The sequence below is a fragment of the Nipponia nippon genome, unplaced genomic scaffold (genome assembly GCF_047370975.1).
Source record: "Nipponia nippon isolate SJK-2023a ecotype South Korea unplaced genomic scaffold, ASM4737097v1 scaffold_4, whole genome shotgun sequence".
Lineage (NCBI taxonomy): Eukaryota > Metazoa > Chordata > Aves > Pelecaniformes > Threskiornithidae > Nipponia > Nipponia nippon.
In genome coordinates this window covers 13,524,884-13,551,563 of record NW_028262358.1, presented here as the reverse complement: position 1 = coordinate 13,551,563, position 26,680 = coordinate 13,524,884, and the positions used below count along the sequence as shown (strand labels likewise).

The window sequence follows — 26,680 nt, the reverse complement described above, 5'->3', positions numbered from 1 at the left end:
TTTAAAGGGGCTGCGCCGCTGAGGGGGCGGGCGGTGCCGGGCTCGGTCCCCGCCCAGCCGGGACTGCGGCCGGGACAGCCACCGCCACCGCGACAGCGGCGGCCATCGAGACCTCGCACCGAGCAGGTTGGGCGGGCGGGGTTGGCGGGTGGGGTTGTGGCGGCCGGGGCTCCGTCGTTCCCCCGGCCGGTCTCCCGTCCCCGGGGGCCGGCCGGCCCACCCACCGGCCGCCGCCGCCGCGGGGAGGGCGGCCGCCCGCCCGGAGCTGCGCGGCCTCCCCGGAGCGGCCGGGGGCGACGCCCCACCGGGAGCCGCGGCGCGGCCTGGCCGCCGGGGGAGCGGGGGCGAGGGGCAGCGCCCGGCCCGGGGCCGTCGCGCCTCCCAGGGCCGCCCGGCGCGGGCGGCGGTGAGGGCGGCTGGTTCCGCGGACTTTAGAGCCGGGGGGGCCCCGCCGGCTCCCGCCCTCCTCAGGCGGCACCGGGTCCCCGGGCTCCTGGGCTCTCGGCCTGCCTGCAGGCGGGGCCGGCCGCCCCTGCTCTTGGCCCCGGGCGGGGAGGGCCGGCGGGGGCCGGGAGCCCCCGAGGGAGGCGGGCGTGTGGCTGCGACAAGGGGGGCGCAGCCTGCAGCCCCGGTCGTGGCTGTTTCCAGGGTGCCGTGGGCACAGCCTGCGGGATTCACGGCTCTATAATTAGGCTGTGTCTTCACTGCCAGGAATGGCTTTCAGTCTAAGATAAATAATACGTGTTTGCGCTCCTGCTACGTAACTTGCTTGATTTTTTTTTTTAACCGTGCCCTAGCCGCGTGTGCCCCGTAGCCAGCCCGGTTTGCCCTCCAGAGCTAGGGAAGGGAGAACAGTCAGGTGCTTCAGTGCAAAAGTGCGTGTTGTGAGATGAGGCAAGAGAGAGCCTGCGTGTCGACACGGCTGGGCTCCCTCCTGGGACACCCCGAGCCCTTCTCCCTCTGGGGCAACCTGTGGGGAGGGACAGGAACCCCGGGTGAAGCACTGGCTCGGGCAGGTGTAGGGAGTTGGGGACAGCACGCCTCCAGAGGCTCACGAAATGTCGTAGAGAGCACTGCGAGGGTTACGTGCTACCGTGGTTGTAGCAGCAATCCACTGGCTACGTGGGACGCAGCGATGCTGTGGTGTTTGTCCTCTCTCTGCGTAAAGCATTTAGAGAGTGAACGAACACTTCCAGGCGGTGCCGGGCCCAGCTCCGCACTGCGCAGTGCTGACACAGTAGGACTCCCGGCCATCTCCTCCTGTATCTGGCCGTTTCTGCGGGCACAGCAATAGCAATCGCACAGCTGGAGGGCTCCCTGCAGCTCCACCTGCTTGGCTTTAGAGGGATGGGGTCAGCAGCAGGGGCACGGATAAGGGTGATACCAAACAGGGTGTAAAACCTTTCGCCACAAGATCGAGTGTAGGATGGAGCAGATCTAGCCGGGTGTAGGGCAGGGGTGACTTCGGCTGTCTGAGCAGGAGCCTGATGGCAGGGTAGAGCCCCCTGGGCAGCGTGCGGCGGCAGCCTGGGGGCTCAGCTCTGCTCCTTGGTGCTCCCCTTGGTCCCCGAGGAGGGAGCCCTGGGCTTCGTGTGCGCAGCTCTCCCAGGAGAGCGTCCGACCGTCCTGTTTCTGGAGCCTGGCTGCATCTCCTCCCCTCCCCCTGCTGCAGTGTGGTTGGCTGCCGAGCGCCTGGTGCCTGCGCTTCTGCTAGAACCGGAGGGCAGCGCGGCAGACGCCGTGGGAGCCGTGCATCGCCGCCGCGGCCTGCGCTTCTCCGCGGCGCTGGGGCCTCCAGGAGTGCCAACGCTGGACAGGCCACTGCAGGCAGCCAGGTACCGCTCCTCTGCGGTGTGGGGTGGGGGAGGATTCCCATCCGGTGACTGGGACGGGCAGGGTGCCCAGCCTCTCAGTAACAAAGGAGCGCTTTGAAGTGCAATTTCAGGCAGAGCTGATGAAAACTTTTCTCCTTGGGGAGCTTACAGTTAGCCAGGTGGGCAGAGAATTTCTCTGGGGTGATACTGAGGAGCGATGAAGGGGTTTCTCTGGCTTGCTTGTCCCAAGGATACGCAGCGGGCGTGCCTCCTGCTGCCAGACAAAGCCGGAGGAACGATGACGGAGGTAGCTCCCAGCATACAGCAATGGCTCTCAAACTTTCAGAGCCTTGTTTCCCCTAAAACCTTCCTCCCATTAATAAACTGCTTACTAAGCTGTTCTGAAGCGGAGGTGCACCCTACTGAAGGTGGGGGGGCAGGGGGGGGCAATTGCTGGCAAGCTTCTGGGAGGGAGAGGATGCGGCTGGGAGGAGGTGTCTGAAGAAGGGCTGGGGGATGGCGTTGCAGTAGAATGCTCTGGCCAGGCAGCCGGGAGACATTTGCACAATGGTGGGAGGCAGCAGCGCATTACCAGCAGCCGCAGGCTTCCCTGTGCCTCGCATAGCTGGCATCTGGCACTCTCTTGCGGCTCCATGGGAGGGTCTCCTCTAGTGCCCTTGGTCTCCCGTCTCCCATGCCACCTTGGAGACATGGAAGGCACCCGCCCCTGCATGAGAGGAAGGAGGGTGGTGTTCAGCACACATCGGGTCAAAGATCTGGCCAGCTCAGACACAGGGTAAACAAACATGGCTGAGCTTTGCTGTAATTGGCAGAAGGAGCAGGAAGCGCGTGTTCTCTCATCTGCTGTTTTGGAGGAATGTCCAGGTAGGAACAACAGCATTAACCCCAAATACCAAAATGGCTCTCAGGGCACAAAGGACACGTGGCAGGATTTTGACCTTGGCAGAGTTGCTGGATAAAGGCTTGATTCGCTAGGAAAGAGCGATGTAGCTCCTCAAAGAACTCCAGCTGGCGGGCAGAGCCAGAGGTAAAAGAGATCCTTTGCTTATTATGCAGGTAGAGCTTTGTCTCTGTGAATTTGGCTGCCTTGTTACGGTTTACGAGACCCGTTTGCTTCTGGAAATAAAAGCTCAGTCTTGCCGCCTGTAGTCAGCTGGTCTTTGCAGCTGCCCCAGGTATGCCGTGGAGGGAGTGGGGGCACTCCTGAGCCCTTCAGGCTACACAGAGTGGCTCCAGGGCACTTGCTGGTTCCGGCTGCGTCCTGGCCATCTCCCATACTCCTGAGGCACATTCAGTGCATGGCCCTCACATGAGACAGATGCCTGCAGAGGCACTGGCTCCTGGGAATTATTCTGCCTGCTTTAATACTACTTCATGCTGTCAGGGCAAGGTAATGGCTCTCGCTCTGTCTTTTATAGAGCAGAGACTCCCAATCAGATTCTGAAGCTAGGAAGAGATGCTTGTCCTGGCTTCGTTCCAGCTGCTTAGCTCTTTTCTCCACTAGCCTGGAAACAGGTTTTAATGGTGTTCCACTGTAGTCCCAGGCACGGCAGATGCAGAATGGATTTGGTGAGCTGCTGCAGACATGAGCAAGAGTTTAAAAACAAGGTCTTATCAGCTGATCTGGAGGTGCTAGCACAAGCTTGCAGGTGGGGGTGGTGAAGACTGCTGTTCTGGTTCCAATGGCCTGCTGAAAGGTGCATGTTTCCCTGGCCAGCTGGGGTTGTAAACAGCATGAACTGCAATAAGGAGCAAAATGGTTTTCTACTAATGGCACATGTTGGTGCTGTTTTTTGGGGTTGGGGTTTTTTTTTGGGTTGGTTGGTTGTTTTGTTGTTTTTTTAACCCTTGTTGCCTCCAATGTCTGTATTCTTTGATCACTAATGAATCAGTCTGGAAAGGAATAAGTGATCTGATACAAAGCCAACCAGACGATCTCCTCTGTTTTCCTCAGGGCACATATGCTTATTGGAATTGGATTGTGCTTTGGTAACACAGGAATTGCTTGCTCTGGTCAACCAGAACAAACCCTGGTAGCTTTTGACTTGCCATTTCCAGCTGTGGGCTGGAAAGTGGGAGGGGAATGGGAATCTCCCAGGTCCTTCCTGTCGTGATGTGAACCTGAGTCACTGTGGCCAAGTCCCTGTAAAGCCAGTTTATCAGCGCCTTGCCCTAGGTTTCAGGAAGGTTACCCTATGGTGCGTTTTCTGTTAGAGATTGTAGGTGGTGGAGAGCTGAAGCTTCTGGGACAGAGAGGAGTGTTTAGTGCTGAAGTGAAAGAGCATGAAGGGAGCCTCCCATCTCCCTGCCAGAGAGCCCTTCCACTTGAGCTGCAGATCTAGCTCCTTAGTCCTAGTTAAAAGCCTCTGGGGCTCTTGCAGCCTGCTGGTTAGCACAGACTTTCCCGACACAGGATTTCTGGTATCTAGAAAAACCCCTGGAGCTTCACACTCAGCTAGAGCTGGCATGTGTCAGCTGCTGCTGAAAGAAGCAATCCTGGCCTTGATCCCTGTCCAGGGGATAGGGAGGGCTGGGCTGTTTCCAACAGCACAGTCAACTTGTGCTGAGTTACACATGACTCTCAAGCTTGGGGAAGGTGGTTGGGTGAAACCTTTCTGGGCTTGGAGGTTGGGTTTAAAGCCATCCGAGGGGGTGCCTGGATGGTAAGGAGAGTCCTGGTTTTTGGGCATGGGAGAATGTGGGTGAGACAGCTCCTTGCCTCCACTCCCTCCTCTGCTGCTGGAGGTGGATTGCATTGCCTCTCTTGCTCTGGGACAGACGGACCCTGTCCCCATGGGGCCCTGCTGAAAGGAGGCTTCTGCTGCATTCCCTTCCTCTGGGCCTAGGGTGAGTTTCTAGTGCTGTGGTGCCTGGCTCATTTGTCCTGAAGTGGTGTTCAGCAAAGGCAAATGTAATAAGGAGTTTATCTAAGGAATTCAGATGAGGATTTGGTTTTCTTGGGTTTTTTTGTTGTTTTTTTTTTTTTTTCTCCCACATAAGGATGGTTAAGCCATGGGACGGGGGTCTGAAGAGCTTGTGGGATCTCCATTTTGGGAGATACTGAACCCTTGACTAGACACAGATACCCAATCAGATACCTGCTTTGAGTGAGGGGATGGACCAGAGACCTCTAAGAGACCTCTAGGCATCCTTTCCAAGTAATACAACAGCCAGACTCTTTTATTAGGGAGGAAGTTGCAAGGCAACAGTCTCTCTATGGTACTTGAAGCCATCTGTGTGTTGGTTTGACTCTCTAGACAGTCTGCAGTGCAAGAAGGGTCCAGGCTGGAGGCTGGGGTTGGGAAAGAACTTCGGGCAGAAGATGGGGCTCTAGGTGCCCCCTTTTTTGGCAGTAGGGTGGAGAAACTCATGAGCCAGAGACAAATGGTGGCAGAGGACCTCGTGCACGTCAGAGTTTGAGTGACATCTTTTGGCTTTGGGATTGCAGCTTGGAGGTATGCTGGGTATGAACTCCCAGGGTGCTGACCCCTGACTGATCTCTTTGTGCGTTCTTAGTGGCTCTAAGGGAGCATGAGATGTACCAGGCATTTCTGGCAATGGTAACAAGCATCACAGAGACCACTCCTGCTCTGTGCCTCACGTGAACCTCAGCAGGAATGTATCCTAGGATGGAGCTGTATACTGCAATTATTCCACCAGTTCTTACTTTCAGGAGTCCAGCACTTGCCCTCTAATTTTTGGCTCTTACTCATGTTGCAGTTCTTAACGTGAAGCTGACTGCACACCCATCTGTCCCTTCATTTGCAAAACATCCTTCTCTTGCCTTTGTTTCCAAAGCCTTAACACGTGTGTGTGCAGCTGCTCTTAGCTGTGAAGTTCTTGGGCGCCATACAGAGCTGATTATGTTTCTTGTTTTACCCATACTGGAGTGGCTCTGGAAATGCTGACTGTCGGATGTGCAGCTCAGCAGCACCAGTTTGTCCCTTTTCCGTGGCCCTTTTACTGGTGATCCTGAGCACAGTGGCTCTTCTGGCAGTGATGTGGCAGTGTGCAAGTTTCCCGGCAGTGTCAATACGTCCTGGCTGTGCAGGGGAAGCCTCGGAGCCTCTGTGCAGCTGACTGTAGTCTCCTACAGTCTCTGCTTGCTTCCTGACACGATGGTATCAAAATAAGGAGAAAACTTGTGTTCATGACACAGCCTCTGCGATGGTTGCAACCTTGGCACTCTGTTTGATTTTTACTGCTTTTATTTTATTTTTCAGCATCCAAGGTATTAGGTCTAGGTTTTGTTGCAGTATCCCTTAGGAGTGGAGACTCAGCTGTATATTGGTGATCTCACTTCTGGCTTCATTGGAGGTCAAACAGTCTTTCCAGAGACCCTTTATTCTGTCGTTTAACAGTAATGAGGTGGCAGAGGTCCAAAGAAAAAAAACAAACAAACTCTCCTTGCTTTTATCAAGTTGTTTTGCTTCCCAAATACATAACCTTACTGTTTCTCCAGGTAGCAAAAGCATGTCTCACAGTATGAGACTGGGATAATTATTGTGAAAATAAGACTTTAAGCCCTGTGTTTCCATTTCTAAATGCTACCATTGCTGTCTATCTCCCAAACACTCATTCTTGCTATGGGTCAGACTTACTCTTTTCCACAGGAAGATTTTTTCCAGAGCCCAGCTGTTTTTCTGCAAATACCATATCATTAGATCACCTTCTCCTACAGAAGAGTTTGCTGCTAAAAATCTGTGCCCACTTCTATACAGAAAGTGCTGGCAGGCCACCTGCGGTTTGAAGGAGGCTGCAATTATTGTCTTGACAGTATCACTTGTGCAAGTTGTGACGGTACCCTGTGTCTCACATATACTTGGTCCAGGAACATGCAGAAAGACAGTGAAGTGAACTGAATTCGTTGAGGCATGTGTAGACCTGAAGTCTCTGTCCTGTTGTAGTTGACTCCTGATTTCCCTGGTGCTTATTTATTTTTGCTCTCTGTAGTCTTCTAGCATTAGGCATCATAATCTAAGCTTTTAGATTCACTTGGACCCATTTAGTCTGTCATCCTTGTTTCTGTTGTGGCAGCTGTTGTGGGTTTAAGATAGAAGCAGTGAAGCTTCCAGCTCTTTCCTCTTAAAGCTCTTGCATGTAGGAGCATTTTTTAGAGGCAGAAAAGTGGGCTGCTGAAATTGCTGATGCTCAGTGATTTCCCGGTTATGCACTTGAATACGGGAGGAAGGTTTCTGCCTGCCAGGATGTGCTAGCTGATGGATTCCCAGCTGACTGCTGCAAATGCCACAAAGCTCAGTGCATGCATGTTCCTCGCCTGTCTTCCTGCAGCACTCCTCCAAATGGGAGCAGGGGAGGGGAGATGAGATGGGTGTTGCCGGAAAGCCAGGTTATTCTAGCAGCTCGCTGTGAATAGGGAAGACATGCCAACTAGAGCAGAAACATGCTGGTGGAGACCTGGGCTGTGACACCTGCAGAGCCGTGAGGAACGCAGCAGGATAAACTAGGAGCTGGGCACTCCAGCTCCTGAGGAACTCGTTGGAAAAGCATTCTGTCTTCCTATTCCAGTCTGAGCCTCCCCCTGTTAAAGGCAAACAATGGTGTCTCCCCTCCTCTCTGCAGGAACCTCCGACTGCATTTTCTGCCTGAATAAGGGACACTCACTGCCCTTTACTGAATGTGTGGGAGTAGGAAGAGTGCTTATACAGCAGCCTCAGCCTGCTTGACCTTGGCGTCGGTTGCCGTAGAGCATGCTTCCTTTCTAGAGGGCTGGGCACTGAGCATGGACCTGCCAGCACTGGGGAGAGCTAGAAATAAGGCTCTATAGGGAAGAATTGTCGCTTTGGAGGGATAAGAAGTCAGCTCCTACCAGTGTTTGTTGGTTTTCTTTGCTGTGCAAGAGGTAGCAGCATTTAAGCGGCTTCTCTGCAGTCTTCTCTTTGTTTTCTTGTTGGTACTCGGAAGTGAACAGCCTGTGTGCTGTTCTCAGGATTTGCACCCTGTGTCCAGCCTGGACAATCCCCTGTCCACCCTTGAACACTGGAAGCATGTTGGTACCTAGCAGAGCTGTGCTTCTAGGATGTCATCTGAGGGAAGAAGGACTAGGGTTGTGCAGAGGTGTTTGCACAGCCAGTGAGAGAAGAGGAGCCTGTATTGGTATGCCTTGAGGATCTGAGGATGTAGTTGCAGGGTAGGATGAGTCTGTGCTGTGGGTCAGGATGTTTTGATTATTTTTGATTATTTTCAGTCTGAAATCTTTCCAGTTCTGAAAAACAAGTTGATCGTGGGGACTGTGAAATGCTCGAAGCTTTTTCTGCTGGAAGGGCTGAAGAAAGACAGGATGTTGCTGTAGTAGAGGCACTGGTGGTTTAACGCACAGCTCAGCGATTTCTCAGTTGTGGAGTAGTTCTGTGAACAGTGGAATTAATGAGGCTTATTTCCTATGGATCTGGGTCTTGTCTGACTCTGTTATCGAGCAAGGTGCGAGCTCTGGTGGCTTTTAATCAAGATGTGTAACGTGTTCCTCTTCCCAATGTGTTTGTATTGTACTTTTTAAAGATGGCAGCAAGATCTCTGTATGGACATAAGTAATGCTTCCGTGAAAACTGTTGGCATTTCACAGCTGACCCGGTACAGAGAGGGACAGATGAAGAGGCACTTGTGCTGCACAGCTGTGTGAGCCTTAGGGCAGAGCTCTAGTTTTGTTGAATGCTGGGTGTGAGGCTGCTCCTGTGGATCTCCTTGTGTCCGAAGCACTGCCTATGCTCCAGAGGACTCCCACCTCCTGATTTCCCTGTTTCTGAGTCTGGGGCTGTGTTTCCTTACAAGCTGAAACCAGTGACAGGGCCATTTCACCCTTTAGCCGTTGTTACCTGGGCTTCTGTGGAAGCAGGTAAGTGCCTGTTGAGCCTTCCTGGGAGGCTGTCTGGACCCATGTCGGAGCAGGACAACAGTGCTTTGCCAGACGTGGCAGCGCTAGCGGCCTTTGGGCTGCCAGCCTCTTCCTCTGGAGCTGGGAATCATTGCACATCTCTTCCTGAATTTTGCTCCCCCGCAGGAGTCTGCCTCGGGCAGGGCTTCCCTTGTTGCTTTAGCACTCGGTCACTCCCCCAGGTGTGTTATAAAGGTGGGAAAAAGTATAACCAGGGGAACTGTGGACCAGAACGCTTAGCTGCCAGTTCCTGGAGAATCAGTTTGGAAGACGGGATGCGAGTGGCAGCCAGCTCTCAACAGACCTATTCTTTTCTTCGAAACAGTAGTCTATGCCCTCTATCTTGATCTTAGCAAGGTTTTCCATGCCATTCTTATCATATGGTCTTCTCTAAAGCAAACTGGGAAACGTCACGGTCCAGATGACTTTGCGGTGTAAAATGCACAGTGCACAGGGTAACTGCATGTAGAGCATGGCAGATACCCAAAAGTGAAGGATAGAGTGAAGTATGGCTCAGGGTTGGTGCTGGTGCTGAATCATGAAGTGAATGTGAAGTCAGCATCGTGACTCTGGGGTGGGTGGGGGAGGACTCAGCTCAAAGGTATGAACAGGAACCCAGTCTTCAAGAGACATGAAGTGTTTCTGCCCTGCTGAGGTTCAGTAAGGTCTCCGCTGCGTGTCGAGAGCTTGCTGCCCTTCCTGAGGGATGGATGTGCATCACTGGAACAGAAACCAAAGGGGACCTGAGAGGACAGCTCAGGCCTATAAGAGAACTCAAGGAACTTCTGGAAGAGTGAGGCTAAGGAGGAGGAAATGGGTGGGTATAATGAGATGTGTGTACTTATAGCAACTGCCCCAGCACTGTTCGCCATCTTCACTATCAGTGCTGCAGTGAGGAAAAAAATGGACCCCTCTATTGCTCAGGGCCCACTCCCGGGCAGGGATAGTGGTAGCTGAGCTGGGGGATCGCCTTGAGCCCCCCTGGGCAGAGCACACAGCTGGGGAAGAGAAGAGCCCCGCCAAGAAGAGGAGCTCTGCTCTCTCTGTTCCTGTACCTGGGGCAGCATTTCTGCTTGCTCAGTAAACCAGGCACAAGGCTGCTGCCGAACAAAGAGCTCAAACCACGCAGAGGTGGGTCCTGCAGGAGGACAAAGACAAATCTGTTGGCAGCTTTTCCCCCACCTCCTCCTGCCTGGTGCCTGGGCAGTTTGCCAGCTCCCTGACGGCAAGGCCCTGGGTGCTCAGGTCGCAGTGCCTCCTTGCCACCTCCTGCCAGCTCCGGGTGGGCGGCAAGGAGGTGCTGCTGGGCAGGTGCTGCCTGCGCAGGGCATGGCAGCTGCCTGCCTTCGGCCCCACAGGAGACTGGCCCTGGAGTGACCGATAGCGAGGTGGGTGGTGGCTTTCCTGCCCTCCATGAGTAATGTGAAGAGGCTGCTGGGGTGGCCCAGCTCGGGGGAGGCTGAGAGAGGGTTAGGTGAGTGAGTCGTGGAGCAGCCAGGGTACTGTCAACCTGCTGTAAGAGGTCTTGCCTGCTTCTTATGTCTCTCGCCCTCTTGCCTGCTGTGTTTCCCTAGCTCCTGGATTTTCTACACAGGGATCTTGCAGCCATGCTGGCACTGTGGGTTGTAGCACTGGGTGTCCCTGTGCAAAGGCAGTAGCTTGGTACTCTCCTGTTGTATATCTGGGGGGAACGGGACAGGGAAGGGGTACAGAGTCCTTACACCATCCTGAGGAGTCCTTGGGCTGGCAGCAGGGTGAATGGAGCTGGAAAAGCTGTTAGTGTTTCAAGCTGACACCCGCGCAAGGGTTACACTAGTGTAACTGTAGCAGTTGGTGTACCTAAGCTTTCCCACACAGGCTGATTCAGTTCATGCGGGCGGTGCTATGTCCCTTATCGCCGCAATGGCCGCTCTGCGTCGGGGCCGGGCTTGTCAGGGCGTACTCTTCTGGTCAGGGAATTTTTTGTTTGGCCCAGTAAGGCCACTGATGCCTCCCTGTCCGAGGGATGCTCTTCCAGGAGATTTTCCATTTAGGAAGCAGAAAGCTTTGAGCTGGCATCCCTCCACTTTCTATTCCCTTTCTTCTGCAGTCAGAAGAGGTGTTGAGCTCTGACAGCCTCCTTGCAGCAGTGGCCTGTGGGCAGGAGGTGTACACATTGCAACCCCAGCTGCCAACTACAAATCTCTGCTCTTAAATGGAAGCTAAATCAGCTTTCCCTGCTGCTGGGAGCGTGGGAGTGTTGGAGGTCAGCACTGATTCTAGCCTTTTTGTCTCCTGTCCACGTGTGCCACCTGCACTGGTTGCCAGCGCTCTGTGCCACAAAAGCGGAGACACGTGCCCTGACAGCTGCCTGCTGCCAAAGGGAGAGGGGAAGACGAAGGGGAAGGACTTAGAGTGGGCAACCAGTTGAACGCTGTCTCCGGCTGTTTGAAGGAGGCCGTGACACTTGTGCCTGGTTGTGGCTCTCTGAAACAGCACCGAGGCGCTCAGGTTTTCTCTCTCTCTCTGCGTAGGCCTGCAGGAGCAGGACTATGTCCACCATGGTGTACCCAAGGGAGGAGAAACTGGACAAGCTGAGCCAAGAGGAGATAATTTCCAACACCAAGCTGGTGATGCAAGGGCTGGAGGCACTCAAGAATGAACACAACTCCATCCTGCACAGCTTGCTGGAGACCATCAAGTGCCTGAAGAAAGATGAAGAAGCCAATCTCGTGCATGAGAAATCCAACCTGCTCCGCAAGTCAGTGGAGATGATTGAACTGGGGCTCGGAGAAGCTCAGGTGAGAGTGGTGGGTGACCCCCTAGGTATTACCCAGGACGGACGGGAAGGTGGGTATGTGGCCATTCCCCATAAGCTGCAGGGGCAGCAAGGGGCTGAGGGTGGGCCCTAAGCATGCGTGTGAGGGAGATACAAGATTGTGGTAGTTACTGACTGGGACTCTTGACAAGGTGATGATGGCACTGTCCAACCACCTGAATGCTGTGGAGTCAGAGAAGCAGAAGCTGCGCGCTCAGGTGCGGAGACTGTGCCAGGAGAACCAGTGGCTGCGCGACGAGCTTGCCAACACCCAGCAGAAGCTGCAGCGCAGTGAACAAACTGTGGCTCAGCTGGAGGAGGAGAAGAAACACCTTGAGTTCATGAACCAGCTGAAGAAGTATGATGAGGATGTCTCACCTTCGGTATGCCCTAATCCTGTCAAGCAGCCACCTTTGAGGGTGGGGGAGGTTGGACCAGCAGGATTGCCTAGGTGTGATAGCGTTGCCCTGGATTTTGCCCCTTCCCAGCTACAGTGCACAGCAATGCCTGTAACTAAAGGGAGCCTGCATGGGGCTGAGTCTCTGCAGGAACATGGAGCAGCATGCCAGGATGTGCTGGGGAAATTTGGCTTTATTAGTTTTGTTGTGTGGGGCGAAGATTGTGGCAGAGACAAAAGGGGAAGTTGGGGGTGTTGGTGGGCTGCAGCAGGGAGGAGAGTTTGGCATCTGACTCAGCCCAGGCTGCTGCTGTCTCCTCTGAGAACCAACAGTATTGCGATTCCCATCCTCTCAGGAAGAGAAGGAGGGCGACTCCACCAAGGACTCTCTGGATGATCTGTTCCCAAATGAGGAGGAGGAGCATGGTCCTGGATGTAAGTGTTTGCTCATGCATAGTTGCTGGCTGTCTCTGTTCAAGCCTGCTGTGCCAACTGTGCCCCTGTTTATTCCTCTGTGCCTGCAGTGCCCCACCAGCACAGCAGTGCAGTGGCAGCTGCCCAGCAGGGAGGCTATGAGATTCCCGCACGTTTGCGCACCCTCCACAACCTTGTCATCCAGTACGCCTCACAGGGACGCTATGAGGTGGCTGTGCCGCTCTGCAAGCAGGCGCTGGAGGACCTGGAGAAGACATCAGGCCACGATCACCCTGATGTGGCCACCATGCTCAACATCCTGGCACTAGTGTACAGGTGAGCATGGTGAGGAGGGCAGGACTGGACCAGGACAGCTTTCTGCCTCTCCTGTTTACCAGGACAGTACATTCTGGTGACAGGGAGCTCCCCCAGCTTCCAGTGGTTTGCATTTCAAGAAGATTTTGGCACAGAGAAGGTATTTGGACTGCCAAACTCCCTGATATAACTAGGGAGACTGGCTAAGGTAGGGAGGAATGGAGAAATGAAAGGGCTGTGGGGACTGGATCTGCATGGAAGGAGGACCGTTGTTCACAGTTCTGCTTGCTATGGGCTGTGGTGTCCAAATCCTGAATAACTGGTTGGCTTTGCACTGCAGGGATCAGAATAAATACAAAGAGGCAGCACACCTCTTGAATGATGCTCTCTCTATCCGTGAGAAGACTCTGGGCAAAGACCACCCAGCGGTGAGTGTCTTCCTCTTTCAGTCATTCCCCTTGACCTGTGGGTGCCGCTGGGGATAGAACGGTGCCCTTATGGTGTGTCTGCAGCCGGACTACCAAGGACAGCAGTGTGCTCTCTGATGTGAGGGGTGCTGTTCACATGGTGTGGGGCTCTGTTTTACTGCTTTGATATTTCCTGCTGTCTTGTTCAGTACGGCCTGCCAGGAGTTGGCTTCTCCTGGATCCTGCGATGTAGGCAGGGTAGCCTTCTGCCTCTGGACCTCCTTCTCTTCAGAAGCAGCTGTACTGCAGGCATGAAGGAAATGAGACAGTCACTGTTACTGCTGCTTGCACCCCTTGTTTGGTCCCACTGGATTCTGCTTTGTTTCATGGAGAAGCTTATGTCTCTGCAGGTGGCAGCAACTTTGAACAATCTGGCTGTTCTCTATGGCAAGAGAGGGAAGTACAAAGAAGCAGAGCCACTGTGTAAGCGAGCCCTGGAGATCCGTGAGAAGGTACTGGTATCCCACGCTCTCCTTCCTTCCAGCTCTCCCTGAGGGTTTTCCCCCGTTACCTCACTGCACCTGGGAGATCCAGGACCTACCTAGTCTTTTCAGCTGCCAATTCTGCCACCACCTTTCCTGTCTCTCCAGCGTTTGCACCCTTAGAGAGGCCTGCCAGGAGGTGGAAGCTGGAATTTCTCCTCTCCACCTCCCTAGTCCTTGGCTCCTGTCTGACATAGGCATGTCCTGGAGGGACTACAGTGTCTACTATCTCCAGGAGTCCACTGCAGTCTTTAAGTGTTGACTTTTTATGGCTTCTCCTCTTTTGTTTACCCAGGTCCTAGGCAAAGACCATCCTGATGTGGCCAAGCAGCTGAACAATCTAGCCCTGCTGTGCCAGAACCAGGGCAAGTATGACGAGGTGGAGTACTATTACTGCCGGGCCCTGGAGATCTACGAGAGCTGCCTGGGTCCTGATGACCCCAATGTGGCCAAGACTAAGAACAACCTGGTGAGACCCTGGGGAGAGGCCATGTGGGGATGGGGAGTGGTGCCATGGGAAAGGTGATCATAGCCTGGTGCTTGGAAGATGCAGAGAGATAGCTGCAAGGGGGGGCAGAGTTAATCTGTGTTGCCCAGTGGGGCTGGAGCTGTTTTCTTGGTTGCAGGCCTCCTGTTACCTGAAGCAAGGCAAATACAAAGATGCAGAGGTGCTGTATAAGGAGATCCTCACCCGTGCTCACGTGAAGGAGTTTGGCTCTGTGGATGGTTTGTACAGCAGAAGCTATTGGGGCTGGGGAAGGGTGAGCAGTGTGGTCTCCCGGCTCCCAGCCTAGGCTTGTCTGGTTCTGGTATCCCCCTGGCAGAGGGATGGGATGCCTTGTGGGGCCCCTGCTTTGGGCAGCCCTTACGACACTGCCATTCTAGTGTGTTATACTGCTCCATCTCTTCTCTCAGAAGGGGTCTTGGAGAGCTCTGGCTGTCAGTCTTTACCGGGTTGGGAATAGTTGTGGCTAAAAGGGGGAATAGCAAGTGGTACAATCGTTCCCAGGCATAGGCTGAAGTCTCTCCTGTGCACCTGGCAGAGGTATTCCCCCATGGGAGGACTTGTTCCTTCCTTCTCCTGTCCCGCCCTTGCAATGGCGGTTTCCTTTCTTTGGGCTCTGGCCCAGGGACCAGGGGGATCTTGAAGACTTGTCATTTCCATCTGGTGAGCTGCTGGCTCTGGGGACAGAGTGTTGGGCTGTGCAGGAGGCAGAGCCCCCGTGGAAGTGGCAGAGCAACAGGGTGAGGTGAGCGGAGCTGTCTTGCATTCTTCCCCACACAGATGAACACAAGCCAATCTGGATGCATGCGGAGGAGAGAGAGGAGATGAGCAAGGTGAGTCTGAGCTGGTGGTGCTGCCTGTTGATAGCAGCAAGAGCCCTGGGAGGGGAAGGAGATCCCGGGGTTTTGATCCTCTGTTATCACAGCCAGACCCTCCTTCCTGCAGTCTGAAGAGCTGCCATGGCCACTGATGAAGGCCAGGAGGGGTCTGGAGAGTGGGGAGAGAGCATGTCTGCTCCTTGGGGCAGCAGGGAGGGAAGGCCCATCAGAGAGCTTGATGCTTTTCCTGGGGCAGGGGGTTGTTCAGCCTCTCAGCTATGGCTGCATGCTGCCTCTTTTTGCTTTAGTGATCCCTCTAGGGCATGCAGATGATGGAAGATGGCGGATGGCAGAGGGCTGTGCTGCAGGGCCTTGGCACTCTGTTCCAAAGAGCTGCTAGTACCCAAAGCACAGCCCACTTCTGAAGCAGCCCTAAGGCTGCCTGGGGAAAAATGGAGGTCAAGAAGAAACTGCTGCTGTCACCTTGCTTAGGAAACAGAGCCAAACCTCCTGAAAAAGATCTCTGCACAGGGCAGGCCCTAGCTGTTCTATGTCCTAGCTGGCCTCTGACAGAGGATAGACATGATTGTGTTTGCCTTGGACTAGGCTGAGAGGCAAAAAAGCTGTTGCTCCTGTTGCCCAGGCCCTGCTCTGTGCTCAGCTGATAAATGCAGCAGAGTCCTGTCTCTGCTTTTCCCAAGCCTAAGACCTCACCTGCTTTTTGGCAGGTGGGTGAAGCAGTTGAATCAGGCTCTGGTCTAGTCCTCTAGCTGCAGTGGGAGCAGACACTGGCTCTCTCTTTTTCCTTTGCCCTCAGAGCCAGCCCCATCCCTACATGGGCACAGACAGCAGGCTGGCAGGCTTGGCTTAGTGACTTATCCGCCTTGCACTGCTCCGGCTCTGCTGCAAAGAAATTACACTTGCTGTGGCACCATCCTATGCAGGACAAATCAAAGTTGGAGACCAGGCTCCCCTTGCCCCCTCTGGGGTTGAGATGCTTCTGATGGTATCTTTGGAGAATTAAGAGGTCAAAAGTAGATAGTTGTAGTGTGGAGCTATGCTCCAGATAATGCAAGCTTTGCTACGAGGCAAAAGAACAGGCTCAGGGACCTACAGTTGGAGTGAGATTCGTTTTACAGCCTGGGGCGAAGGCTGAGCCTCTTTCCCTGCCCCTGGGGCTCCTGTCCCCCGGGCAGCTGTGCCTATGCCCTCTGGCATGGTTGGCATGGCCTTCCTGGCCAGGCGGCGGTAACCACACACCTGCCTGTACTGCTGGCCCAGGGGCTGGGGCTGCTGCACTCTGCTTTGTGCTGTCTTTCCACAACTCCTATTAAAAAGCATCAACCCCCTCTTGCAGAGCTTAATTTCTTTTTTCCCTCACCCCTCTTTCCCTCTGCTCTCAGTGGCAGCAGGGGGAGGCCAGCTCGTGCCAGCAGCAGGGCCTTGGGCACAGCTGGCAGCCCTGGCCTGCAAGGCTCTTTCTGCCCCAGGGGATTTGACACCTTTTCCCTCAGGTTCAGCCACCCTCTTAGGGCTGCCTCTATGCAAGCTTCAGAGGTGTTTTGAGTCCTGAGCTTTCCTGTCCCTGGGGCCTGCCCAGGCTGTGTAGGCTCTGGCACAAGGAAACCCACATGTGTCTATGGCTCAGGGAGACTCCAGCATGTGGGGTAAAGATCTGAGAAGTGCTGTGGGACTGAGCTGGGTGCTCCCTGCCCCTGTGGGTGCAGAGCCAGGGGCATGGCACACCCCCAAGTGCTCACCACGCACCAGGGTGCACGGTGTGTGGACAGGCAGCCCTGCTCCTGCAGCAGTGGCCATTCCTGCCTGCAGGCGCCATGGTCCCTACTGACCCAGGGCAATGCTGGCTAGCAGCTAGTGCCCTGCAGGGTGCGTTGTCCTGGCCCTAGATCTTTCTCCTTGAGCATCAAGCTCTGCCTCCTCTCTTGTTGCTCTGGCCAGCAGCTTCTTTGCCCCTGGCTGATTGCTTTGCTAGCCATGGCTGAGGAGTTTAGTGCCCATGCTGCCTGGCATACCTCTGGGGTTTTTGTCGGTTGGGGTTTTTTTGTCTCCCTTTTGCATGCTGGGGAGGGTGGGATGTTGTGTCCTCCAGAGTGCCCTGAGGATGGGCTGTGTTGTCCCTGCTGCCTTTGGTACCATGGAAGGGGCAAGAAGATGGGATTATGCTCCTTGCTGGGGTGGGGACATCACTTCTACTTGTGGACCAAATCTGTTGCAGCAAATGGGCTTTCACCTTTCCCTCCAGGAACCTGCTGGGCTTCTTCATCACATTTGCACTTTGTGTTTCCAAAGGCTGGGCTGGTGCGGGAGTGCAGCCTGGGGCCTGACCCTGGCGCCAGTGGGAGAGCACAGGCCAGAGAACGGCAGTAGGCATGGGGCTAACAGCTCTCATCTCTCCTTACCCTGTAGAGCAAGCACAGAGACAGTGCTCCCTACGCTGAGTATGGTGGCTGGTACAAGGCCTGTAAGGTTAGCAGGTAAGAAATGGTTTGTGGGCAGCTGTGGGCTCTGGAGGGGGTGGCCCCAGGGCTCCTGCTCACCTTCCATCTATTGCTACAGCCCAACTGTGAACACCACTCTGAGGAACCTGGGTGCGCTGTACCGACGCCAGGGCAAGCTAGAGGCAGCTGAGACCTTGGAGGAGTGTGCAGTTCGCTCTCGGCGGCAGGTAACCCCAGAGGGACCTTCCCTGGTGGAGGGGGCATTGTGGGGCTTGGGGTGGCAGGTCATGGCACGGCATTTGGCTTGGGGTGTGGTGAGGGACTCTGCTGAGCCTTGCAGCCTCTGACATCTTTGGTTTACATTCCCACGACACCAGAGCGCCTTGGTGGTTGGGGTTGCATTTGTGCAGGGGTACACATATGTGTATACCTGTGGGGTTGTGCATGTGTGCACGGATGGAGCAGATGTCAGTGTGTGTACATGTGAGGAAGAAGGCATGGCTCTTTGAGTGCAGAAATACTGCAGCTGGTTTAGGGCAGGTTACCGGGCTTTGTCAGCTACTGAGGACCTCTGCACTCACCGGGATGTTTTCTTCCCACTAATTTTTTTGTTTAGGGAACACACTAGGGATTTCTTAAGAGTGCCTCTCACCCTAAACTCCTCTCAATCCTCAAATAATAAAGCAGGAGCTGTAAGCACCTAGCACAAAGACTGAAGGCAGCAGAAACCTTCACACACCAAAATGTGATGAAAAAAAGCTGTCAGCTTTGGAGTATCAAGCCTTTGTCCCCCAGGGTGGTTTATGGCTTGGTGGGGGGCTCACTGAGCTGGGACCCCAAAGAGGGACTGCTAAGCGCAGGATGGCATTTGGCTCCATCCTTCTTGGGCTGGAGAGTTTTGGCTGTGATGGGGCAATGGCCAAGAGAGGGGACGGGACCAAGCACAGTGATGGCACAGCAGATTGCTAGAGGGAAAGAACGCAGAAGGGCAAAACATGGTGCTTCCTTATCCCTTTCTGCTTGCAGGGCATTGACCCGATCAACCAGACGAAGGTGGTGGAGATCCTGAAGGAGAGTGATGGCACAGAGAGACGGCGGAGCCTGGGGGGCAGCGTCAAGTACGAGAATGCCACAGACGGTAGCGAGGAAGTGAGTATGGGCGTGGAATGGAGCGGGGTAAGTACAAGACACCATCAAGAATGGCCTCAGCCGGCTGCCAGAGGGAAGGGACAGCCTGGCTCAGGGCTGTCCCCGCGTGGCCTGTCGTGGCATCCTTGTCTGCCTCCATTCGTTCCCTGCACACTTCCTTCCCTTCTTTCTTGGCATGAGCCAGCCAGCCCACAAAGGTGCGTGTCTGGGCCTGGCTTCTGATATACAGGCCAGATATTCCCCACTGAGGACTCCTGCTTCCAGGGGGCTGCCAGGCCCCGGCAGTGCACAGCATGAGCTGGTCCTGGTCTGCCCTTAATCTTAGCCTTGCAACCTTATTAACATCTCTCCCTGCTGCTCCCCTCTTGAGGCCCTGGCTGAGAGCATCGGCCCCATCTCAGGCCCACGCAGCCTCTGTGAGCAACTTGGCTGCCTGTCCCGCGCTGCGCCACAGGTTGATGCTGAGCCTGGGGAGGGTTGTGTGTGTGTATGAGCCTGGCGTGTCTGTGACTGAGTGACTGCAGGGCACGGGAATAGTCCACAGCCAGCGTCTTTGCTGTCCCCCTCTCCTGGTCTCATGCCCTCCGTGGGCTCTGGCCAAGCAGAGGTGGTAAAAGGCAGGTCTTTGCGGGATGCCAGGCCGGGCTGACCAGTGGTGGCGAAAGAGGCTGGTGTTAGCTGAGGCACAGACAGGGCGACCTGAGCCTGTCTAGGCTGGCTCTGAGACGGAGGGGCACTTTGGTCACTAGCGCTGAGTGTGGAGGAAGGTAGTGGTCCAGGTCTGGGACAGGTGCCTTTTGTCTCCTACAAGGAGGAGGATGGAGAAGAGGCATCAAGTGAGCATGGTGCTGGTGGGTGCTTGGCTCGAGGGCTGCTAGAGCTGTTAATGCTTACTGTTCCTCCTGCAAACTCTAGTTGAGAGCGTAGTGTAGCTGGGTACCCAGGGGTTGTTGGGCACAGGCGACACACTGAGCACATGGAGTCCTTCGCTCCCCCCTCATGTCTGCTGTCACTAACCCTTCCCCACCTGGCTCTGCTCCATGCCCACCCGCATGAGCTCCCTCCCTTCCTCCTTCCTCTTCTCTGTTGCCATGACAGCCCCTCAACACCCAAGCCTGAAGCCTGCTGGCTCTCTTGATTGTGGATTGTACCCAGGAGGTGGCTGGAGGGGACCTGGGGAGCAGACTTTTGAGGGGACCCGGCAGCTCTGCCAGATGCAGGGCTGTCCTTTGTCCCAGCTCTTGGCATCAGGGGTGAAGGGGGTCCTAGCCCTGGCAAGGCACCAACCCTGGGCCCTTGCAATCCCTCTTAGTAGAGGGGCTAGACAAGCACAGAGGGAGGGCTGCAGGTTTGGATTAGCATCACCTGGTCCCTGTCCTGGCTGGTGTCTCTCTGCGGTTCCTCCTGGCTGTGGTTGCTGTTGGTGATCGCTTTGCACTGGTGATGGTCTGGGAGACCTTCCTGACAGTCTCTGAGCTGATCATCCCAAGGCAAGCAGGCAATGCCGCCCTCTCCCCCAGCCTGACCCAGCCAAGGGGGATATGGTCCCTGCTCATATGACCCTTCCCCAAGGGGCTTGGCAGGGCTTCCCTGGCCCAGCCAGCTGTAGAGAGAGGGTTTGAGGGCTAGCCCAGCACCCTGGGGGACACGGGGACTGCCACATGATGCTCGGTGCCTTTTCCACCCTGCTGCATGCGTAGCCAGCCTCCTCTCCCCAGCCAGTAGCCCTGCACTGGGCTGCAGCTCCCCCAGAAAGAAGGCTGAGGCAGCTCCCGCTGCTCCTGTCTCTCACCGCCAGTTGTTCCCTGTGCTGGTCTAGAGACCTCGGACGTGCTGCCTCAGGGCAGTCTCTGCTGCCACCCCTTAGCTGTCAGCTGCTGCAGGCAGGGCCATGGGAGCCCCCAGGGCCAGCAACCTCTGTGCCCTGCTGCCAAGAGCAGCTCTTGGAAGCACCCCAGGGCCTGGACCAGCTGCTTGCTGCCCAGGTAACTGGGCTGGGAGAGCCAGGGTCCAGTCCGTGAGAGCAGGGACGGCACCAGCTCATTGGTACTGATGCCTTGGCAGGCACCCCATGCCCAAGGCCCCGGAGCAGGGATCACTCAGAGCAGGAGGCCCAGGCTGTTCCTCCCTGAGCTAGCTGTTCCTGCCAGCCTGCTAGAGTGCGCTGGCAAAGACGTGAGCCCGCTGTTTCAGCCTCACGAGACTCTCCCCCTGCCCAGATGTGGCCCGTTGTCTCTGCATGCAGCCTGGGCCCTGCCCCACCTGCTCGCTGGGTGACCTACAACCTCACGGCCTTGTAAATTGTGTCTTTCTCCTCTCTGTGCACTAGGCTTAAATGCCTCCCGAGACTCCCTCTTTCCCCTCCACCGCAATCACCTGGATGTTTGTGTTGTATCTTCCGACTTTTCCTCCACACCATCCCTCCTTCCTCGGCGAGAACTCCACGCCAGTCCCCCAACCCTCCCGGCGCGCGAGGGCACCGCGACGCCTGCAGAGGAGTCCCTGGCCACGTGGCCCAAGCTCCAGTCCCGTGGCCCGCAAGAGCAGGAAGAATCTGCGAGGAGCTGCCCGCTCCCCCAGGCCAGGGCGACGGACCACCGTCCCCTTGCGTGCCCCCACCCCCAGCCTGCCCTTGCACATCCCTGGGGACCAGGCCTGCGGGGGATTGTCTTCACTCCAGGCGTGCCGACTCCACCATCATTAGACATCCTCAACCCTCCTAGCTTGTTCCCTCCATCTCTGCAGAGGCCAGGACGGAGGCACGAAGATGGGGGGGCTGTTTTGGGACAGAGAGGCCTGGCCTTGGCAGGGCTGTCGTGTGCCCAGTTGCTTTTCTTCCCTGTAGGCTTAGCTGTTGTTAGTGCCCCGTAGCAAACCTGCGCTGGCCACCGGTGGGCTGGGCTCTCCCTGCAGCACAGGGCAGTCCCTGTCTTGCTAATCCTCCTCCCTGCTGAGCTCTGCAACCCAGGGGCAGCATGTGGGTCTCTCTGCAGGGGCACAGGACTGTAGGGCGGCCCGTAGCTACTGTACATCCGAGACGAGGAGAGGGGTTGACAACCAAGGACCACGCATGGAATGGGGAACTGCCAGGACAGATGTGTTTGGTTGAAACCTCCTGACCTGATGCTGTAGCCAAGTTCCTTAAGGGGTGAATTGGCTCCCCAGTGCTGCAGGGTCCCCATGTGTGGCTGCTGGGAGTTGGAGAGGTGGGGGTGAAGCTGTTCGCTGTTCCTTGAAGGTGGAGGAAGGGTAGGAGGAAAGCAGAACTTTTCTGCAAGGGGCCAGGCCCCAGGCCATTAGAAGTGGCTGAGATGGGGAATCAGCTGTTTTGGAGCAGAGTGGTTGGGAGAAAAAGGAGGTGCAAAGAAGGATACGAGGAAAGGAAGAGCTGGGGCTTGGGGTGCTCTGAGCATGTGGGGGCAGATGGGATGGCTGGAGGGAGGTTTCCACAGGAGGAGAAGGGGCCAGGTTGCTCATGGAGGAGGGCAATTCTTGAACACAGGACCTGGCTTGCCAAATGTGGTCCCTGGGGCTGTGACTCACTGTCTGGCTGTCCCTAGCCAAGTGGGTGAGAAATCTGTTACCGCTAGGAAGACAGCGCTGACCCTGGGCGTGTGTGTGGGTGGCTCCGTGCCTCTGATGGGACTCCAAGCCTGCACGGGGTCTGGTGTTGTCGGTCACTACTGGGAAAGGGGATGATTCCCCGGGCCAGACCACCACTGCCTTGAGCCTCACAACCTTGAGTGCATACCCTCATCCCACCTCCCATAGGAAGTGAACCTCCCTGGCCCTCCTACTTGGGAGGAAAGCTGGGGAGGCTGCAGCCAGCAGGACAGAGCCCAGAGGCCAGCGCAGGACACCCCCCTCCCCCTTATTTATTTAGCTAGATAGTTTCTCTCATGCTAGTCATCTGGCAGGTTGTGATACTAAATGTGCTTGTGTCTGTCTGGGCCTGGCTTTCCCGTGGTGGTGCAGAGGCCTTGGGGCACGTGCATGCTGCTCCCCTGGGAGCTTGTGCTTGCTGAAAGGAGGTTTGTCCTCAGGACCATGGGGTGTGGAGCCCAGGGCTGAATGCTCTAGGGCTGCGCTTTCCCTGTCTCTCTCTCCCAGCGCTGCTCCATGTTCCTGGAGAGTGGCGAGTCCCCAGTGCAGGGTGCATTCAGGCCTCGGTGCCACCTGCCCCTGTGCTTTGCCATGTCCTGGTGCTGTAACAACCGTACCTCCGATTAAAGGTAGACAGACCCGAACCGCTGCCCTGTGCTTCTTTCCACGCTGTGTAGGCCAGCCGTCGGTCAGCCCTGGGGTGGCGGGTGCAAACGCTGCTGGAGCCGGTGTGGGGGTGCTTGGTGTCTGTGTGCGTGCGGGGGGGCGTGCTGCCCCCAGGGCACCTCTCCTAGGCTGAGCGTTGGAGATGAGGGACTCAACTCCACCGTGCCTCTCCCTAACCTCCAAACTGGGGTTGCTACTAACCTCAGCTCTGTAGCCATGTGTGGCAGGGCTGCCCTGGGGCATCTGAGCTTGGGCTTTCCCCAACAGGTGTTTCCATTAGCCAGAGAAATACCCCATTGTGTCCCCCAGTGCTGAGCTCCACATGCTGCCGAATCCTGCCCGAGTCCTCTGCCTCCACGCAGCAGGCAGGGTGGGAGTATGCAGCGGAGAGCAGCTCAGTGGCAGAGCTGCTGCTTTTTCTTTGAGTGCTCTCATCCTGGTGGGTGCAATGGGGTGGGGGCTCTGCGGTAAACCAAGCCCCATAAATGTTCTGAGTTAAAAATAGCCCTGCAGAAAAGGGAGTGGGGAGAGAAGGGAGGCTATTTTTAACCCAGCATGCAGCAGCATTTGGTTCTGGTGTTGGTCTGCAGTCAGCCTGCATCACTGCAGCTGGGGAAATGTGGCTTCATCCTCCAGCCCTGACCCCAGAGCATACTTACTGGCCGGATCCTGCTGCCCTTGTACCATGGTCCTGCTCCCCTGCCCCAGCTGTGTTCCCTTCTCCACCCCTGGCTTGTGTGCCCTGGCAAAAGGAACAGTGCCTGGCACAGCAGTACCCTGCAGGGAGGGTGGTGACCCAGTGCAAGTCTGGTGGGGAGGCAAAGGACACCCCAACCCTGTCTTTGCTAGTGCCACGTACTGATGGCCAGCTCCTCTAAAACCTGCCCAGGATGCCTGGCTCAGGAGTTGAATCATTTACCTTGCTAATACTTGTGGTGCTCTCTGCATTCCTGGTGAGTGGGTCCCTTGCAGCAACAGCACATGGCTCCCATCATCTCCTGATGAGAAAGTGAAGAGGTTCAATGCACTTGGCTTATCCAAGAAGGGATGAAATGAATACCAGGAGAAAGGTTTGCTGGTGGGAAAAGTCCTGTTCAGCTGTTGGAGAGGGGTGTAGGGCTGGATCAGCTTTGGGTAATCGGAGCGGGGAAGTGTTGGAAAAGCCTTCCCCAGGGCCACAACCCATAGGAGTCAGCACAAGGGGGTGACTGGCCTAAGGCAGAGACCCTGCTTACCTCCAGAGCTGCATGGACAGCCCTGGGGAAATCGCTGCTGCCAGCCTGGGCCACAGGGCATTTTGATCATTTGGAGTGGTACAAAGGGGCTCCCACGCTTGCTCGTAAGGAGCAAAGGGCTTTTGCCGTCGCCTTACCTCCATTTCTTCCACCCTGATGTGCCAGGGGCCATTGGGATCAGGAGCAGGGAGGAGTGCTGTTAGCAGGCAATCAGAGCAAAAGTAGCTCCACATCAGCAGTGGTGCCACAGCCTTGTGTAATGAGCACGCCTGGCCGCAGGGGAAGAGCTTGGTGCCATGATGGCACAGTGGCATGAGATGGTGTCATGCTGGCAGTGGCAGCCTGTGCCTTGCATGCATGTGGAGCTAAACGCAGGAGATGGGCTAGAGCCTGTCGAGGGCTGAGGGTGTCTTTTTGAGTACTGGGGCTTTTGGGGGCATGTGGGAAGCAACAGGCTGGAGAACAAGATTTAGGACTGGTTTTGGTCTTTGGAAAAAGCAGGCAGCCATAAAGAAACCCCTGCAAAGTGTCACCCCGGGGCAGCTAGCGGGGCTGGGCGCAGCTAAAGTTGGGGGGCTGAGGAGAGCGGTGGCTGCTTGGCAACACAGTGTTGGTGCAGCCAACTGAATGCATCCCAGATGGAGCTGCTTGAAGTGCTCAGCAGGCTCAAAGCTAATCGTCTTGGGGGTGTTAGAGGTGGGACAAGGCTGTGTGTGCATGTGAACTGGTCTTGTCTGACATGCATGAGCCTGCAGGCCCAGCATGCAGGACCAGGATGTGCATCAGGACGAGTGCTGGATGGAGAGGAGGAATAGCAATGGCATGGTGAGGAAGGGCAAAGGGAGGGGGACGATATTCTCCAGCCAGCAGCAAATGAGGAGGGAGTCCTTGAAATGAGTGTCCCGGCAGCATGTCCTGGCCTGACAAAGGTACCCCCAAGCTTGGGGCTCCCATCAGGGCTTGGTGCTTCCCTGGCCACTGAGACCTGCTTGGTAGCTGCTGCCTGAGGTGTCGCAGGTGATGGAGCTATGCCATGTTCAAGCAGAGCTGTGGGGATGCCAGTGCCATTTGTGCTGGTGGCCTGGTGCAGGTCAGCAGCCTGGCTGGGTGTTGGGCTTGCACCGGGCAGGAGAGAGGATCGGTCTGGATGAGCCAGGCCATGGTGGTGGGGTTCCCTGACTCCGTGGTCATCATGTCCTGTGGAGAACCAGGGTGAGGGGGAGCCATGTAGTGAGCAGTAAGCCTGCTCTGGGCCAGGGCTAAATCCTCAGTGTGAGCAAGAGGGTGTTTGGAGCCCAGTTCCTGGCCGCTCGTCTGCAGCATGCCAGAGCCTGATCGGTGCCACTCAGCCGCCACCCCGGCTTGTGTCTCTGTGTCCAGGATGGCAGTGGCACCCTCCAGCGCAGCAGCTCCCTGGGGAAAATCCGGGAGGTGATACGGAGGAGCAGTGAGATGTTGGTCAAAAAACTGCAGGGCAATGGTCCCCTGGAGCCCAGGAACACCAGGTAGGGAAGGGACCAGGGCTGCGAGGGCCAGGCTGGGTGCAGGGCGGGTGAGAGCCCTGCCACCTTGGGGGCTGGGGTCTGGCCAGGCACAAGATCACACCTGCTCTCCTCTGCTTTCTTGTAGCATGAAACGAGCTGCATCATTAAATTACCTGCACAAGTCTAGTGATGCTTCGTTTGAGGTAAGCGCCGGGTGGGTGGCAGGGCTGGTGCAGGCATGGGTGCTGGGGTGGGGGCTGTGTGGCCGCAGCTGGCTACGGGGGCTGTGGCCAGTGACACAGGGGCACAGCAGGCCACACATGCAGTGCCCGAGACCCTACCGGAGGCGTTCATCCATGCAGACGTACTCTGCTGCTGTGCGGGGCTGGAGCTATTCTGCCCTCCCAAGGTGGGTGGCCTGGGCCAGTGCCCCCACTGCAGCCCCTCTTCTGAGATCATAGCTCCAAAACTGAAGGTGTTGCCTCCAAGTAATCACCTGCCCGCCTGCTGAGCTCAGCAAACCCTCCAGCCGCAGAATGGGAGCAGGGAGGGCAGAGGTGGCACCTAGCGTGGCTGGTAACAGCGATGGGGGGGTCCTGGCTTGCGAGGCGAGGGGTGCAGGAGGTGGGCGTGGCTGTGGACTGCAGGTACCGGTCCTCACGGGCCATGTATTTTCCAGGGCACCCAAGGCCTCCGCGCAGAGAGCAGAGGCCTCAGCGCCAGCAGCATGGACCTGTCCTCCCACAGCTCCCTGCTCTCCTCCAACTGACCGGCCTGCAGGTGCCCCCCAGCATCTGCCCGCTCCGCTGCCGGCGCACCACCGCTTTGCGCTGCACCGGGCAGCACCCGCCGCCCTCCCCACCTCCACCGCTCCCTTTTCCCTGTCACCGGCTCTTATGCCACTGTCTGCCCGTCCAGCCTGGGGTCCCGGGGAGGGGGGGGGGGGGGGGGTGGGTGTCCCACGGGCACCGGGAAGGCCCCTAGCTAGTTTGGCAATCGCAGCCCGCACGCATGCTCCTCCGCTGCACGCCCAGGGCCGGCAGCTTGGGCGGCAGCACGCTCGGCACCAGCCGCACACGCTAGGCAGGTAGGAACGCCCGGCCGGCGGGAGCGAGGCGGCCTCGTACACCGCGGGGGCGGCACCCCCGGGCCGGGGCAGCGG

At 56.5% G+C, this 26,680-nt stretch overlaps 1 protein-coding gene across 5 annotated transcripts; it reads left to right on the top strand.

Annotated features, from left to right (window-relative positions):
• KLC4 (kinesin light chain 4) lies at positions 1 to 26,440 on the top strand. 5 transcript variants are annotated; one of them, XM_087773502.1, is made up of 17 exons: positions 1 to 126; positions 1,673 to 1,835; positions 11,241 to 11,507; positions 11,677 to 11,907; positions 12,278 to 12,356; positions 12,446 to 12,671; positions 12,991 to 13,078; positions 13,468 to 13,569; positions 13,895 to 14,068; positions 14,226 to 14,325; positions 14,885 to 14,937; positions 17,350 to 17,417; positions 17,500 to 17,608; positions 18,408 to 18,557; positions 25,415 to 25,539; positions 25,664 to 25,721; positions 26,198 to 26,439. In XM_087773502.1, the coding sequence occupies exons 3-17, from the start codon at positions 11,259 to 11,261 to the stop codon at positions 26,285 to 26,287; spliced, it is 1,902 nt and encodes a 633-aa protein (XP_087629628.1). In that variant the 5' UTR covers positions 1 to 126; positions 1,673 to 1,835; positions 11,241 to 11,258; the 3' UTR covers positions 26,288 to 26,439. The 5 variants fall into 5 exon arrangements, with proteins under 5 accessions (XP_087629628.1, XP_087629627.1, XP_087629626.1 ...); XM_087773501.1 differs by lacking the exon at positions 1,673 to 1,835 and having other exon boundaries at positions 31 to 126; positions 18,408 to 18,530; positions 26,198 to 26,440; XM_087773500.1 differs by lacking the exon at positions 1,673 to 1,835 and having other exon boundaries at positions 31 to 126.
• The last annotated feature ends 240 nt before the right edge of the window (positions 26,441 to 26,680 follow it).

Bases quoted from the DNA above. Each gene is read 5' to 3' on its own strand.
- KLC4 (XM_087773502.1), top strand. From the start codon at position 11,259: ATGTCCACCATGGTGTACCCAAGGGAGGAGAAACTGGACAAGCTGAGC. The intron at 12,672-12,990 runs GTGAGCATGGTG...TTTGCACTGCAG, and splicing joins ATCCTGGCACTAGTGTACAG to GGATCAGAATAAATACAAAG. The intron at 25,540-25,663 runs GTAGGGAAGGGA...GCTTTCTTGTAG, and splicing joins CTGGAGCCCAGGAACACCAG to CATGAAACGAGCTGCATCAT.